The 16,312-nt window shown below is 43.2% G+C and overlaps 8 protein-coding genes across 8 annotated transcripts; 3 read left to right on the top strand and 5 right to left on the bottom strand.

Annotated features, from left to right (window-relative positions):
* The first annotated feature begins 41 nt into the window (after positions 1 to 41).
* K450DRAFT_230359 (uncharacterized protein) lies at positions 42 to 1,261 on the top strand. Its single transcript, XM_051587238.1, has 5 exons — positions 42 to 356; positions 434 to 507; positions 607 to 688; positions 776 to 873; positions 947 to 1,261. The coding sequence occupies exons 1-5, from the start codon at positions 305 to 307 to the stop codon at positions 1,181 to 1,183; spliced, it is 543 nt and encodes a 180-aa protein (XP_051447012.1). The 5' UTR covers positions 42 to 304; the 3' UTR covers positions 1,184 to 1,261.
* A 712-nt stretch (positions 1,262 to 1,973) lies between these two features.
* K450DRAFT_230351 (uncharacterized protein) lies at positions 1,974 to 3,435 on the top strand. The gene is made up of 6 exons (XM_051587237.1): positions 1,974 to 1,993; positions 2,069 to 2,139; positions 2,211 to 2,291; positions 2,373 to 2,492; positions 2,557 to 2,906; positions 2,987 to 3,435. The coding sequence occupies exons 2-6, from the start codon at positions 2,102 to 2,104 to the stop codon at positions 3,370 to 3,372; spliced, it is 975 nt and encodes a 324-aa protein (XP_051447011.1). The 5' UTR covers positions 1,974 to 1,993; positions 2,069 to 2,101; the 3' UTR covers positions 3,373 to 3,435.
* On the bottom strand, positions 3,435 to 4,314 carry K450DRAFT_230349 (uncharacterized protein). The gene is made up of 3 exons (XM_051587236.1): positions 4,196 to 4,314; positions 4,012 to 4,123; positions 3,435 to 3,931 (listed from the first exon to the last, which is right to left on the bottom strand). Exons 1-3 carry the CDS (start codon positions 4,301 to 4,303, stop codon positions 3,498 to 3,500), a joined length of 654 nt encoding a protein of 217 aa, XP_051447010.1. The 5' UTR covers positions 4,304 to 4,314; the 3' UTR covers positions 3,435 to 3,497.
* Positions 4,315 to 4,628: 314 nt separating this feature from the next.
* K450DRAFT_230346 (uncharacterized protein) lies at positions 4,629 to 5,489 on the bottom strand. The gene is made up of 2 exons (XM_051587235.1): positions 5,120 to 5,489; positions 4,629 to 5,059 (listed from the first exon to the last, which is right to left on the bottom strand). Exons 1-2 carry the CDS (start codon positions 5,391 to 5,393, stop codon positions 4,752 to 4,754), a joined length of 582 nt encoding a protein of 193 aa, XP_051447009.1. The 5' UTR covers positions 5,394 to 5,489; the 3' UTR covers positions 4,629 to 4,751.
* Positions 5,116 to 6,792, top strand: K450DRAFT_230344 (uncharacterized protein). The gene is made up of 3 exons (XM_051587234.1): positions 5,116 to 5,824; positions 5,888 to 6,155; positions 6,225 to 6,792. Exons 1-3 carry the CDS (start codon positions 5,532 to 5,534, stop codon positions 6,531 to 6,533), a joined length of 870 nt encoding a protein of 289 aa, XP_051447008.1. The 5' UTR covers positions 5,116 to 5,531; the 3' UTR covers positions 6,534 to 6,792.
* Positions 6,793 to 6,857: 65 nt separating this feature from the next.
* On the bottom strand, positions 6,858 to 8,661 carry K450DRAFT_197391 (uncharacterized protein; the record flags this gene model as incomplete). The annotated part of the gene is made up of 3 exons (XM_051584542.1): positions 6,858 to 7,120; positions 7,183 to 8,160; positions 8,298 to 8,661. 3 exons carry the CDS (start codon positions 8,659 to 8,661, stop codon positions 6,858 to 6,860), a joined length of 1,605 nt encoding a protein of 534 aa, XP_051447007.1.
* Positions 8,662 to 9,969: 1,308 nt separating this feature from the next.
* K450DRAFT_230343 (uncharacterized protein) lies at positions 9,970 to 12,364 on the bottom strand. Its single transcript, XM_051587233.1, has 2 exons — positions 10,555 to 12,364; positions 9,970 to 10,474 (listed from the first exon to the last, which is right to left on the bottom strand). Exons 1-2 carry the CDS (start codon positions 12,158 to 12,160, stop codon positions 10,209 to 10,211), a joined length of 1,872 nt encoding a protein of 623 aa, XP_051447006.1. The 5' UTR covers positions 12,161 to 12,364; the 3' UTR covers positions 9,970 to 10,208.
* A 652-nt stretch (positions 12,365 to 13,016) lies between these two features.
* Positions 13,017 to 16,311, bottom strand: K450DRAFT_230326 (uncharacterized protein). The gene is made up of 11 exons (XM_051587232.1): positions 16,104 to 16,311; positions 15,899 to 16,029; positions 15,518 to 15,822; positions 15,340 to 15,448; positions 15,101 to 15,263; positions 14,829 to 15,012; positions 14,646 to 14,759; positions 14,124 to 14,579; positions 13,740 to 14,057; positions 13,255 to 13,671; positions 13,017 to 13,187 (listed from the first exon to the last, which is right to left on the bottom strand). Exons 1-11 carry the CDS (start codon positions 16,191 to 16,193, stop codon positions 13,180 to 13,182), a joined length of 2,295 nt encoding a protein of 764 aa, XP_051447005.1. The 5' UTR covers positions 16,194 to 16,311; the 3' UTR covers positions 13,017 to 13,179.
* Position 16,312: the final 1 nt, after the last annotated feature.

Here is a 16,312-nt window from a genome sequence, read left to right as displayed (position 1 = left end):
TTTTTTTGCTTCCTATTATTTATATTTCCTTATTTTAATATCTTTGGCATTGACCAAGACGATGAATTCGGTAGTCAGTCGACATTAAATCCGCCCTACGGTGTGTTGCATTCGGTGTAATATTCAACGTCTTGAGGCGCTCAAACAGCAAAATGTTATCCCATGACACGGCTTTCAGTTCATAGTCCGCCGCACAACAACCATATTTTGGGGACGTCCCCCCATAATAACTATTAAGTGTACTTGGAAACAGGTTGTCAAGCAACACCAATTCTTCTTTTCTCTTTCGTATTTTTCTTCACACATGAACTCCAATCCGGCCATTCGAATCTCTCCTCCAGAATTTCAATTTTATGGTAGGACACTCGTCGAATCACCCACCCCCCACACTCGTCGCATAGGTACTGATGTTGTCTATTCTATCTACCCATAGCTTCAAGGAGCTCTTCTGGATACATCAGCCGACTTACGATTCGAAACCTCATAGATCGACCTGTTGGTTTCAAGGTAGACTTTCGTTTTGCGAGCAGCTCTTTGATGCAACTATACAATACATCGTAGCCTAACCTACCGTCGACCTGACCTTTTTTTTCCCTGTATTGACAGCTTAAGACCAACGCTCCGGCAAGGTACAGTGTCAAGCCGGTTCTTGCCTCACTTGCTCCTAATGCGGTCATGGAAGTATATGGTAGGTGTTACCACAGTGTGGTTGGTCCGTTTAGATCACCTGTTGCTCCTCGTACTCAACAATTAACAACGATGACCCCAAATTTAGTGAGGTCCGACTCGGAAGTGATGCCAGAAGACAAATTTCTTATTCAGAGCCTACCGCTCACCCCGGCCGAAGCTCAAGACAAGCTCTCTTCCACTTCTGTAAGTCAATATCCCTTTGACGTAGACCTTGTGACCTTGACGTACCTTATTTATCCCATATTTTAATGTCTAGTGGCGCCTGCTAGACAGACGGAGAATAACTGAGAACCTCATTAACTGCTCCATGATGCGTGGTTTCCGCGCACATACACTGAGCCAAAGCTCAACTCGATCTCCAACACCCTCCAAATTTTCTCAACTCACCCCACCATCCTCACCTACGAAATTATCTAATGAAAATTGGGCTCAAGGAGCTTCAGAGGTATATAATAAATTCCAGTTGATAATTGAACAAGTGACAGGGTACTGACTTTCTCAACAGAGTATGCAAGTATGCAAGATCGCATTTCTCTCCAAAGTAACGAAGATGCAAATCTTGGTAGTCAGTGCTCTATGTATATTAGCTGGTCTGCTGCTACCATTTGAAAAACTGCTATTTGTTGCAGTTGGGTCTACCAACAAAAATCTAATTTTGTGAGAAGCTTGGACTTTTTTCCACCCACATTCCACTCAAACCCCCCAGCATTTGTATAATAGACAATTCTCTTAACTTACCATATCCTTTTTCTGTTGCATTGATACTTGACCGCCATACCAACTTATTTCTTACCACCTGTACTTTTACTGACAATAAATGGCTCTGATCTACAAACTGCATGGCTGTGGGATTATTATTTTATTCATAATCGCTGCTTGCACAGTCTCTCGATATACCACTTGCAAACTTGCCACGCTCTCTTAAAGTATACAAATTATGGTAAACATAACCCCACAACAAATACAAAATCATGGGAATAAGCTCAAGCCTTTGTCATATTGAAAATTTCTCGATGCTTGTTTGGGATAAATATTCCCATGATACTATCTCGGATGAACTTTACGTAACCCGATTGTTTAAGCAATGACCCACCGTTCGCAGTCTACTGGCCAGCTGGATCACTACATCGGGTCTTCTTTCAAATACCCAAACAGAAAAATAATTGACCCATCGGTCTTGACAACCCAGAAAACTCAGCAATTTTTCCACGAGCCGCGTGTGCAAGGCACATGTTCCGCTTTCAGAGTCATATACCATTGTGAATGTTAAGTCGCAACCTCCATCGCCTTCTGTTTTCAACTAGTGAGTCTGTTCTTCGTATGTAAAGTCTACTAAAATTGAGTTTCCTTGTTCTAACCGCTACCAGATACTGTACAGCGATCCAAGTTCCTCTGTATATCTACTCGCACTATGTCCAAGACCTCAAACGCCATTCGCCCTTCCGCAACGTAATGTCAGCCGCCAAAATCTCGTTTGAACCAAGTATCCACTTTATTTACCTACAAAATTTTATATACAGATTGATTGTTGTGGCTCCTATACCTGCCTCTGAGACTAACAAAGCTGGCGACTGTGATTTTCGTGTCCTGATGATGAAAAGGTTGGTTACTGTGGGGTTTGATACTCCGATCCATCCCCATTCAAGGCAGGCCCTTTAGCTAACAATATAACCTTGACGTAGAAACGCAAAGAGCAGCTTTGTCAATGCCCATGTGTTTCCTGGAGGTAACATCGATCAACATGACAATGATCCTCGCTGGAACGACATCATTGCCCCTGGCGGGCATGCCTATTATGATGAGTAAGCGGAAACGAATGGGATCCATGCCAAATTGTACGATATTCACCTCGGTTTATCTGTGTAGGGAGTCGAAGAGGACACTAGCTCATAAAATATGTGCCATTCGGGAGACATTTGAAGAGGCAGGCTTGCTCCTGACCAATCCGCCCGTTCAAGACCTGCCAGCCGCTTGGCGTGAGAAGGTCCACCAAGATGCCTCACAGTTCCGTGAGCTGTGCATTGAACATAAAATCGCACCCAGCGCTTGTGATCTACACCACTTTTCAAATTGGATTACCCCCGTCATGGAAAAGCGTCGTTACAACACACAATTCTTTATTACGGTCATTCCAGAGGTTAAAGGAAGTGAACACGCCGTTATTCAGGCTGATGGTGGAGAAACTATTCAATTAGACTGGTTCACCCCTGAAGAAGGTAAGTAGGATACGACTGTTATTTAAATGGTGAATGAACTCGACAGTCGGTTCCCTGACTCCACATTTACTTCTCGATAGCTTTGGACTCATGGAAGCGTGGAGAGATTACATTGTATCCCCCACAGTGGTACACTTTATATACCCTGAAACAAACCCGACGACACCAGGATATCGTAACAAAAGCAGGCGTAGGAGCTTTTAGAACGAAAACAGGAAAGGTCTTGACCGTCATGCCACAACCACAATCAGTGGATGAAGATACCGCTGAAGGAAAGGAAGGTTTTGCAATGTTCCTCGCCTATCCTGGAGATGAAACCTATGAGGATGACACATTGAAGGCAGCGAAGGAAGGACAACACCATAGACTGTACATCAAAAAGGATCGAGCAGTATTTTCAGCCATGAAGATAGCTAGAAATATCGAAGTCGATGATGTTATTAACGAAGCGAAAGCCAATCTATGAAAAGATCAGAAACTGTTTATATTATTAAAACATGCTGCATGCTTGACATGCTGAAAGCAAGATAAAACCCCCCTCCCCTTCCTCCCAAACTATTTAACATGTTGCTAGCTATCAATTCCGTCCGTCTAATCTGCTTTCTTGGATCTCTGTGCGCTACCTCCAGCTACAGGTCTTTTGACCACAGGCTTAGGGTTTGTGCGGTCCTTGTCCATCAAAACACTGTCGGCCAAAAGGGCGTGGAAGGAATGGTAGATACCAACGAGGACACCAATAGCGAGCGATGCGCAAGTTACATACAGTGTATACCACTTGATAGAGATCCAATGAACCAAAAGAGATGCAATTCCGTCATAGCGTCTGGGGAATTGCTTTACAACAAACCATACCATTGCGTTTTCCAGAACCTCCCAAACAGAGGCGGCAGCGAAAAAGTAGATTAATGGGTTGGCAATGCGAGGGTATTTGTTATATGCCCATTGGGCAAATACACATAGAGGAATAACTCTAATTAGCACAAATCCCGTGTCGAACAGTGACAGACTGAGGTAAGCCTGTCTGCCTAAATTCATTGTTTATGTTATGTCAATTGAGAGGCTCGGGGTAGCAAAGCACACGATATACGAATGACTGTATAAAAACCTTTTGGTCCATAAGACGAAATCATCTTGTATATTTCGTCGCCCGAGCTAGGGTGGCCATATTCCAAAACATCGAGAATGGGAGCTTGCGGGTCGGCAGAAGGGTTTACCAGCTTCGTGAAATGACATGAGTTAAAAAATGTCAAAGGCGTCCACCCCATGTCATATACGCATTGTATACTTACACTTGCTAGATAGCATATGCGGTCAAAGGCGAGTTTGGTGAATATAAGTGAAAAAAGAATCACACGAGGATTGATGGTAGACGACATGGTAGCGGGAGGCGTACGCATGAATCTCTGGCAATTTTTCATTGAAATTGGGGAAATTTCCGGAAACCAGTCCCAGCGGGCCATCCATCTCCAATCTCACTTTCCAGCACTTCACCACACAGGACGTTACCTCGACTAAGATGACATATTTAAATACAGGGCTCAATCCATTGCTTTGATGTATTATAATGCAATTGTTTATATGATAAAAAAAATGAATTGATAAGACGTTACTCTTCGCTTCTTGGGAAGCTTCGCATCTGTACCTCTCCTCCTCCTATGGCGTTTACACCCGTTGCAGCATACTTTGCCCGCTTCTTAGCCTTCTCCTCTTCCTGCTGTTGCTCAGCGGCTTGGCGTCTAGCATAAGATGATGCCGCCTTAGCAGCATTTGCTGGTGCTATACTGGTTTCATGAAGCTTTTGCTGTAGATGAAAAAGTTGATTAGAAACGACGCTATTCACAAAAGTTACCGACAAAGTCCACTTACTCTCTCAGTACGCAATTTCTCTCGCTTGACTTGCAACTTCTCTTGTCTCGCCTCGCTCTTTCCACCTCCACCAGCAGTCAATTCAACGTTGATCTGCCGCCGCTTGAACAAGGTATGATGGAACTTTAAGGCGCTTTGCAGACACTCACTGTCTTTAAATTCGAGAAAGGCGAACCCTTTTTGCTTTTTGGTGTCCTTGTCTGTCATAAGTCGAGTTGAAACTAATCCTTCTGCTGACTCGAAATGCTTCTCGAGGTCAGCTTTAGTGGTATCAAATGGAAGGTTACCTGAAGGCAATTGTTAGTGGTCTTGGTCGATACCGCCGACTACATAGTGCAAACACTTACCAACAAAGAGAATATATCCGGTGTGATTTTGGTTCTTCTTCTTTGGTCGTCTGTTCTTTTTCTTTCTTGGTTCTCCCGTTTCATTGTCTAGTTTGCCTGATTCGCCATCCTCTCTTGATCGCTTTCCAGTAGATGTGGTAGCTTTGGAATCGGCATCCTCATCTATTAAATCGGATTCAGGGAAGGCTTCAGGCTCGGGTGCTTCGTTCTTCTTTCCCTTTTTTCGGAAAGCTTGCGCCTTTTGTTCTTTCTTTGAAAGTTTCTTCTCCACCATAGTTAAAGCTGTTCAATGAAAAAAAAATCCGTCAAGTTTTCTGGCCGCTAAAAAAAAGCAGTCCAAATTTCAAACTGTCAGTCGCCGTCACTTTCGTTAGCAGGGACTCCCTTGCGCTTTTTGCCACGACAAACGATCATGCAGTGCCTCTCTCGAACAGCATTGTACTCTCGCCCTACGTTACGAAGCGCTTGGAATGCACGTTCAGCCAATCTTCTCACTCGGTCACGGCTCTTTACTACTGAAGCAGAGGAGGTTTACAAACCGAAACGCCGAATCGGACTAGGAACCATCGCTTTATGCACCATTCCCTTCATTACTTTTGGCCTCGGAACTTGGCAAGTGCAAAGATTGCGATGGAAAACGCACTTGATTGAGGATATGGAAGACAGAATGGCAAGACCTCCCATACCGCTTCCAAAGCGAGTGAAGTAAGACATTTTCTTGCTTGCATTTCATTGTGTATACAAACCTCCTGAACATGGTATTCTTAGTGCACAAGCAGTCAAGGATTTCGAGTATCGCCGAGTAAAGGTCTCTGGTGTATATGACCACGCTCATGAGATGCTCCTTGGGCCACGAACTCGAGGAGACGGCAATTCGGGCTACTTCTTAATAACACCTTTGGTTAGGGAGAACGGCTCAATCGTGCTTGTAAAGCGTGGATGGGTTCCCACAGAGAAGAAGGACCCAAGTACTCGGCCAGAAAGTTTGACTCAAGACGTACAAGAAGTTGAAGGCTTATTGAGGCATACAGAAATGGTAAGATACTTTCAGATTGGGACGATAGCCATTGGTTTTTATTGGGTTTCTCACCTTCGTCCACTTTAGAAAAACTCATTCACTCCTGACAACGATATTGTCAACAATCAGTGGTATTGGGTGGATGTGGAAACCATGGCTGAAATTACTGGTGCTGAACCGGTTGTTATAGAAAGAGTCAGCGACGCAGCTTTATATCAAGAAAACGAATTGATACGGAAGGGCATTCCTGTAGGCAGGTCACCCGTTGTTGAAGTGCGAAATCATCATTTACAGTACATTATCACCTGGTATTCGTTATCAGCAGCTACTACCGTTATGCTGTGGGCTTTACTTAAGCGACCAGCCGCTAGACCCAACAAAATGCGAAGACTCTAATGCGCTAGAAAGCGAAAGGTTGACTTTATTTAGACGACAACCTGACAATTTGTAATAAAATGCATATCGGCAGTTCTACACGTACACCTTGTGAGGCAAATTACTGCAAGGATTGATGCAGTAAAATTTCCAAGCTCACGCATTTGCAGAAATATTATCCAGTTGCGTATATCAATATTCTTCGTAACTTCTTTCTACAATGTTGTGTACACAAGTTCCGTCTTCTCATTTTTAGCTCCAATAAGACGTAGATGTCGACAGAGATATATCGTTTACATAGGAAATAGGTTGCACTCATCATATCATACAGTGGTCGAATCACTCCTAAGTGAGGAGCTGATGATCAACACCATAGTTGAGAAAACTAATAGCTTCTTTTCTCCAGTCATCATCTTCAATACGAATATCATCTTCACGAAAATAATAATTCTTGGGATTCTTGCAGCTATACTTGGGCCATTTTGGATAGGTTCCATTTTGCTTTGCATTGTTTGGGTCGCCAGTAGCAATAAATGACATGAAAAATCGAGATATCAAATGTGCCAGACTCTTCTTGGAACCGGTGGGGTCAGGGCCCATGGGGGCAGCTTAAAACAATGGCATATCAGAAAAAAATAGGCATGACACTTGGCGGGAAGTCAATACTTACTTCCACTTTGAAAGAAACTGGTAGACGGATTATCGAAAACATAGACCACTTCCTGGAAATGTGTGGTACCAATGAAATCAGGTATCCCATAATCAGATTGATTCCAGTTGTAGGAATAGACATCTATGCCGGCTTCATCCCAGACTTCACAAGTCAAACGCCGTGGTCCGATCAAGGCAATATCTCCACTAATAGCCGAGCCGCGCTTAAATTGCCTGCCGTAAATTGGCCCACTGTAAAGGTCGCCAGTGCCAAAAGGAGAGCCTTTGCTAGGATCGTCGGGGTATAAGGTCAATATCTTTTGGACGGTAGAACTATTGAGCCCTGCATACGTTGTACTGAGCCAATCTGTAACTTCGTCGGTGTTTGTTACTCTTCCCGGCCCAAATGATGTTCCTTCATCCATGTTCGCGCCAGATATAATGGGTATTTTCATAAACTTTCCACTTTGAAGTAGGTTCTTCGGCCAATCTAGTATGAAATCGCCGTCAATAGTAGGAGCATATTGTCTTTTTATCCTCTCATTGGCGATATTAGTAATGAACACTAACTTGTTGATGTCTACCTGGCGAAGGCAGTTCAAGGTATCGCTTTGCTTATCACACCCCGCAAGTTTCGTGATAATCACATACTTTTCTTGCCAATGGCTGATGGGATGGTACTGCTGTGTTGTTGCAAAACCAGATTCCATAATGGCACGATGGAACAGCGTTTCGAGCTTGCCGCCATAGGCCAACATCAGCATTGAGACAGACTCTCCACCAGCAGATTCGCCCCATATTGTTATCTGATTTGAATCACCATTGAAGGCTTCGATGTTTTGTTTTATCCAAATGAGTGCCGCTACTTGGTCTTTCAAGCCGTTGTTTAAACTTCCTTCCTTTTGAACTTCCTCGGAGGCCAAAAAGCCTAGTGGTCCTACGCGGTAATTTATGGAAACGGCAACGATTGGAGTGCCGCCTTCGACAGATTGCTGAACTGGATAAGACAGGTTATATATGTCTCTGAATGATACCCCTGAAGTAAATCCTCCACCATCTGTGAAGACAATTGACTAAGAGCGTTAATTGTGTTGCACTACATTTTATAGCTCGGCTCAGATCTTCAAGGCTTACGGATCCAAACTCCAACTGGTAGTTTATGTCCTTCGTAACCACTCGGACGTACAATGTTTAAGGTCAAACAGTCTTCGCTCTGTTTTATGAATCTGTTGTCGGTATTAGGTTCTGAAGAATAACAGGAATTCCCATAGTTGACTGCAGTCTTTTGGCCGCTCCAAGATTTAGTAAGAGGCTGTGGTGGGCGAAAACGAAGAGAACCAGTAGGCACTTGTGCATATCGGATACCTATAAACATATCCTGATTGAAAGTTGGTAAATGTTCGCCAGCATAAATGCCTTTCTCAGTCATAGCAGTGGGAGGAGATGCATTAACAAGACCGACAGCCACTGCCAGGACAGCACAAAACGTGAATCTCATGGTTTGATAGGTGGCAGTCAAATCCAGTATGTGATAAATTAGAGTAAATTCACTTGAATATTTATGCAAAACGCAGCTTAGTGGCACCTATTTGAATTTCATTCGGACAGGCAGGATCTGGTATATGCTAGCTATCATAATCCGGCTGTATATGAAACGCCCGATTACCGATGTATTAAAGTTGCCGAAACGACCAATTGCTTGTTTGCTAAAGAGGTTGTGTGTGTCTCATTAATATGGTGGATGCTTCGCACAGAAGCTAGCAACCTTACTTTTGTTTGCACCGATCATTATCATCTTTTATGGTTAATCGCACGATGCAAGTGAAACTCTTTATGGGACGTTTGGTCCTCAAATCTACAATGCGGAAAATTCTCTATGCACTCAGCTTTCAACCTGATATACCCCCATAGATCCCCTTATCTAGACACCATTGACCGTCAACATGCTTAGCTATTACAACTTGCTTAGTATCTTTTCATCAATTTCACAAGATAGCGTCATTCTACGTTCGTTATAAAGTGTGCAGATTACGATTCAATCAAACTGCAATAAGGTTACAATTCTGCGTAATCTGCACACTAGCACTACGTACCTTGAAATTTCAGTCCGTTGGAACCGCAGTAGGAACAGTTGACAACGGAGTCGCTTTGTCGTTTTCGTACGGGCTGTTGCTTCGCAGCCTTATATCGTGTACCTTGGGAAAATAGGATACACCCATATTGAAAGTTCTTGTTCGTACGGCGACAGACCAATTCAGCCTTCATGCTAGCTATCAATACTTCCATTAAGCTAATAGCGTCATCGACTCCAGTGCCTGGAACCTTCTTCATGATGCAAGTTGCAAAAATATTTTTCATATCATAATGCGGTCAAAAAAATAAGCTGACGTTTCAATGTGCCCTTTTCTACCACCGTCCCCTAGGTTTTTTTTACACGGCGCCAAATTTGCAAAGCATTGAAGCGCTGCCCAAATTGCAACAGTCTAGGAAATTGTCCAGGTACAGTAACTTTGTTCAACAGCATTGTGAGTCTGAAACTCGGTCTCACAGGAAATAGGTTATACATTACAGGATGCTATTTTTGTCCGTGGGGAAGCACTGCTGCCTGGCTGTGAGTGACCACAGCCTTCCGGGCTATGGGAAGTTGTATTTTTTGTTTGTACCGCGGGACCATGCCATATGGAAATCTTGCCTGAACATGATGTTTCTCAGCAGTTCACTGCTTTTGGGGGGTGAGGGGTTTGGAAAGAAATGCCAACAAAAGGAAAAAATGCATTCTGCATTATTTAATTTGAATCCTTTCCTCCACAATGGCTATATGAATGATTGATACATATAGGTGATTTTAAATCTTGCCTCGAGACGATGTCACGGCTTTCAAAAGAAATCTTTTATCGTTTAGAAGCAAATTATTCAAAGAGATAAAAGTCTGAGTGGTTGTGTGTTAGAAAATTTACAATATTACGAACAATAATATTAGCTCAAGCTTAAAGCTCGTTATGTGAGCCTATACTTGTACTAATAGGAAGGTTTGGATACAAGCTACTAGTTATAAAATTGGTGTCCAACTTCATAGTTAAGGTAATGAATAGCGTCCTTTCTCCAATCATCTGCCTCGATGTTTGTGTCGCCTTCATGGAAATAATAGTTTGTGGGCTGTGTAAGATTGTATTTTGGCCAGGCAGGTACATTTTGGTTGAGTATTGCGTTGTTAGGGTCACCTGTGGCAATAAATGACATTAAGAAACCTGAAATTTGATCAGCAAGCAACTTTTTTGTGCCGTTAGGATCAGGTCCGATAGTAGGTGATACTAATGGCATGAATGGATCTGTTAGAGCCTCCTACTGCATTCACACACTTGTTCTCTCTTTATTTGTATTAGTCACTTACTTCCACTGTTTGGAAAACTGTCCGAGGGATTATCAAAGACATACACCACTTCTTGAGCATGATCAGCGCCGTCTTCAGGAGGATTTTTATAGTCACTTTGATTCCAGTTGTATGAGTACACATCTAGACCAGCTTGCGCCCAGGTTTCGCATGTCAATCTTCTTGGTCCCGCCATAGCCAAATCTCCTGCTAACGCATTTCCACGCTTGTACTGAAGGCCGTAGCGAGAACTGCTATACATATCACCAGTTCCAAAGGGACTTCCAAGTGTCGGGTCGTCAGGATAAAACTCTAGGAGTTGGTCGATGGTAGTCTCCTCAAGGGCTGGATATGAAGTTTTCAGCCAATTCCGCAATTCATCAGTAGTATCGATTTTACCCGGTCCAAAGCTGGCACCTTCATCCATATTGGCGCCAGTAAGGATGGGAACCTTGACAAATTTTCCATCAGCTAACAAATTCTTTGGCCAGTCTTGAATGAAATCCCCATCGATCACTGGATAATACTCGTGCGCTGTCAAGTGACTAGAAATGTTGAAAAAATTCTTAATCTTGCTTATATCCAGCGATCGAATGCACTCCAACGGTTCACCATCACCAGTACAGCCAGTATATGATAAGAAATCACTGAATTGTGACTGCCAGGTGTCGATAGGGAGATAATTATGAGGAAGTCGAACACTAGAGCCAGATTCCATGATAGCACCTCGGAATAGGCCATTCAGGGTTCCACCGTAAGCGGTCAGAAGGTTCGCAACAGCCTCAGCTCCAGCTGACTGACCCCAAAGTGAAACTTTAGTTGGATCCCCACCAAAGGCACCAATATTGTCCTGTATCCATTGTAAAGCGAGGACAAGATCCTTTAGTCCAACGTTCAGATTTCCAGATTGCTGTATTTCAGAAGACGCTAAGAATCCCAATGGCCCTATTCGATAGTTCACGGATATGGCGATTATGGGTGTCTGAACGTTGACGGATTGCTGAACAGGGTATGAGAGGTTATATGTATCTAAGGCGGAGGAACCCAACTGGAATGAACCACCATATATCCATAATCCAACAGGTAGAGATTCATTGGTATAGCCACTTGGCCGAATGACGTTAATTGTGAGACAGTCTTCGCTGTAGCTGACTCCGTGGGACTGTGATGACTTACTCCATTCGTAGCAGGAGTATCCATAATCCGTAGCAATTCGGTCACCTTCCCACGATTGATTATACGGCTGTGGGTTCTTGAATCGCAGCTGGCCGACTGGAGGTTGTGCGTATGGCATCCCCAAGAAAACGTCTTGATTGAAGTCAGGTAGATGCTTTCCTACGAATGTTCCCAACTTGCTAGTGACTCTGGGAGTGGTATCATCTCTGGCAATAATAGGATATGCTGCGGCTAAGCAGGTAAAAGAAGTGAAGACAGCAGAAAATAAAAGTTTCATTGCTGCTATACGAAGCATCTGTTCATGGAGGCGGTTAGTACGATTTATATACGGATGAGGGGAGCCGCAGGAATAACATTCTGCATAGGGAATAGTGTATGAGAACCCGCATTGCATTTTTGGGGGTGGCTTTGAAATAGATCGCCAATCAAGAACGACAAAGGGGAAGGCCATAACGTTCCAAAGTGCGTTTGATATGGACTTTTGAATATGCCGGCCATTGTTTGTGCTGCTGCTATATGTAGTAACTAGGAGATGATTGACCCTGAATCCTAGTGGTTACATAATCAAGAGCTTTGTAGAGTTAGCAATAATAAATTCATCGTGACTCGTCGCGTGTCATGAACATTGGAAAATTGTATAGTATGTCGTAATGGAGCAAAAGTAAGTTGAAAGTGTATCTTTCAACACCATAGCCGTTATTCGAGCGCCGATTGTAAGCTACAGTATAATTGACGGTGGCGGCTTACCCAAACAGGCGGTAAACACGGAGAGACAATATCGTACACTGCTTGGTAAACTTACATTTAGCGACGATGTGTAAGCAATCGAAATGAGGTCCCATTCATTCGAATCACAAGATTATACCTTCTATGTAATATTTGTTGGCAAAATACAAAAAATGTCAGTATAAGCTGAGTTCTGCTCGAAGGTACGAAAAATAACACTGACCCTATATTTGGAAAGCAAGAAACAACATTTGTTCTCGGCATTCGAGGTAGGCAATATTGCTATTATTCGTCCTAGATAACCGGGTACAGTCAATGATGTGTAACTGCGACTATCGATTGCGTTAGTCACTTTGGCTGTTAGACTTAATCCATGCCAGTCAACACGCCATCTTACGTCCATTAAGGGTTTTTGCACAGTTTGCTTGTTAAAGACGTTTCGTAATGACTGAAACTGTTAACAATGCATTTTTGCAGGCACCAACCGTATCATATGTGGCGTAAAGGGCTTTAGGTACATCTGAACTGCTTTGAAAAAATGGGTATAAACGGGAAAATTTTGAGCCCTACCAGCTAACACCTTTCAGGGGTCAGTCTGCCATCATGATGTGTATATCTTGCCTTTATCGATTCCTTATGAACACTGATACCCTGCTTCACTTTTTATTTTTAATTTGAGACAATGGAGAGAAGAAAAATGGAATTGCTAGAAGGATAAACTTTGGCTTCGGATAATGCTGCATTTTATTTTGCTGCAAATGAATCAGATGTTAAAATATATTGAGACAAGGGGTCATTTGACCAAAAACGTGCGCTTACCAAAATGCAATTCCCAACCGAAAATTTGGTGCAGCTTAACCATCTCACTACCCATGTTGGTACCGTAAGTCAAAGGTACCATCCACATGAAAAAGCCAATCTGAGCGATGACAATGATGGCAGCAGCGATGTAGCTGGTCTTGGTAAGCATAGATCTCATGGTAGAGATGTTAGCAGCGACCTTGGGTCTGTGGTTCTTCATTTCGCTTTCGTTGCGAACAAGGTTGGATGCTGGTGAGGTGGTACCTTCAATAAACATGAACTCAAAAACTGCTCCCATCAACATGTACAAGACAGTGACTGCTGGTAAGTAGTGGTGAAGGAAAAGAGCACGGCCCATCACATAAAACGGTAGATAATGAAGGGCATACAACAAGGCGAGGAAGCCTCCAGAGTATTGAAATCGTCTTCGAACAGCTGGGATTTCAGGATAGATTAGTACCATGATCATGTTGTGCTGTCTGATGAGGTAGCCGTCAACTTACGTTCGTCAATAAGGTCGAAACCTCTCCTTTGAGCTACAATATCAGCGAGACCGATACCACAGTAAATTGCAATACTAGCAAGACCCAGCACCCATCCAACTACGTTTCCTGCTAAATAGATCTGTCCTTTTGAAACTGGGTTATGCCAGTATGAAATTCCTTTGGTTGGGACGAGCCAAGAGATGGGTGTGGACATGTAGGGATGCTCGGCGACAAGCTTGTTGTTCTCAGAAAGCATTTTGCTTTGTAGCTCAAGGAACTTGTGTAAGAAACTCATGGAGTCAACTTTAGTTCCCTCTTCATCCTTGTCTTCACCGGCTGATGATATTATGCAAAGTTAGCAAGTGATAACCGACGAAACATCTTGATGAGAGGGTAACTTACGTTCTCTTCCAATGACATCTTTCACGATCCATCGGTTTGCACGATCGATAATCTTCTTATTGCCGTTGACATCATGTTTAAAGACACCCCACTCTGGCCATTTTTTGGTTTGCGAGAACATGCTGACGCCAGTTGGTACATGAATCAATTGAAAATGAATCATTTGAGATTGCAACTGTCGACCTAAATCAAGAACATCGAACCGAAGTTCGAAAAGGGTATCTTCGTACTTTTCCTCGTCACCCTCCTCGGCAGTGGTAAATTCCGTGTTGGTAGGAAGCAACGGGCTGGCAACATCATGTGTCATTAGCAATCTGTCAGTCTTGACGTGACGGAGCTGAATGATATCACCATGGCGAACAGGTGTTAATTGGCCAGAAATATCGTCTCCAGTTTGCAAAACTTGCCAAATGTTGCCCTCATCATTCGGATCACTGTTAGCTGAAACTTGATGACCTATAACAAAGTTGGCATTTAGTACTAGTCACTATTTTTGCTTCAACGTACGCTGTATGGCAATACCTTTGCTACTGATTCTACCATCGTCATATCGTAGCGGATAGGTTTTATCCCAAGAAAAGAGGAAATTCTCAGTGTCACGATGTTGAATAGTGATACTATCGTTGTAATAGACCTCTAAAAAATGAAAAGCAGGATTAGCTACCCTTTGTCACATGAACTACCAAAATAGTTGCGTGAACTTACTGATGGCCTGTTCTGTCAACGGGTTGCCTTTGAGAGTCGCCTGGAATGCCGCGGACATGAAGTTATCTCCAGGGCCGGAAGTATCCAGAATACTGAAATGTATCCAAAACCAAAACAGGTAAACAAAGGTAGGGACAATGATCAGGGCAACCGCACGAGCATAAAAATGTTTCGCAACATGGGTCTAACAAAACGAAAACGTGTCAAGGCTAGGAATATGAACTTGAAAAGCACAAGAGCCGTCTGGTAGCACACAGTCAAGTCTATCTTACCAGTTCCAAACCGCGTCGAACATCCATCAAACTCCAAAGATCGGAAATAGTCGCCAAGCCAACGGCGGCTACTATGAAGAGACCAACCATTTTAACACTAAGTGTCATAGCCATTGAAACACCTGTCGCCAATAGCCACGTGTACCATTCGGCAGAAAACTCTCTGTGAAAATGCCAACAGCAATTAAATCTTTCTCCTCTCTATCTATTAAAAAAAAAAATACAAGAACAGAACTTACTGGTGCCTGGCTTTAGAGAAACGGACATAGCTGTATATGGTGCAGAGCATGTAAAAGATCAACTGGCTGTCTAGAAGAATCAATCTGGACTGGCCAACAAGAGCATTATCTTTGATGAGTTTAGGTTGTTAGTGTGGCATATAACAGAAAATACCAGTCCGTGATTTGAAAGCATTACCGAAAAGATACATAGTGGTTGTGAACAGACAGGTAAGATAATTGTAACCAGAGTCTCTCATAATGAGGTAGACAATAGGAACGCAAAGCGCGCCAAAAGTAGCCGGTACTGAACGAAGAAAGACGTGTGGAACTCTGTTCTCGATGTAGTTGTCGCCAATACTGGCAAAATCAAAATGCCCGTCATAACCGATCAATTTACCAGCAGCTGTCAAAGTGAGTTTGGCCAGCGGTGGATGGACATCAAAGAAGTACGCATGCTTGAGATAATGACCAAGGAACTTTCCGAAATGTACCTCATCAAAGCTGTAAAAAGAAAACAGCCATATTAATTGCGTGTAGATTTGCCTACTGTGAACCCGTTGTCCAATGATATCCTTACACAACTTCCGAGGGAAATCCTATGTAGATCCAACGCATAAGCAAGGCTAGTGCGGTAAAAACAAGCAATGATATCTTGTCGCGGGAATCGCCCAATCTGACTCCTTTGATGCTCTGAGCGTGCTGGCTAGCCTGTAGGTAAAACAGTTAGATGAGTTTGTCCGAATTCCAAAGTTTAAAGCAAGCGAGTGTTGGTCTGCATTTACCTTTTTGAGGTCTTCCTCCTCTTTTACCGCTACAGGTTTCTTCGACTGTGCTGGGCCAGTATGGCGCTTTCTGACAGCAGTGTCAGTCATTATAGGATTGACAGACAGTAAGAAATGAGTTTGTGTCTGGGAGGACTCGCGTTTTCTAGTCTCTGAAGCCCCTCTCCTCCTTGAATTCGCCACATCGATCTCCGTCTGAAATTTAGACA

The sequence above is a fragment of the Umbelopsis ramanniana genome, assembly GCF_025399195.1.
Source record: "Umbelopsis ramanniana AG unplaced genomic scaffold K450scaffold_12, whole genome shotgun sequence".
In the NCBI taxonomy this organism is placed as follows: Eukaryota; Fungi; Mucoromycota; class Umbelopsidomycetes; order Umbelopsidales; family Umbelopsidaceae; genus Umbelopsis; species Umbelopsis ramanniana.
Note: the sequence above shows the minus strand (reverse complement) of the source record. Positions and strands in the feature narration are given on the sequence as shown.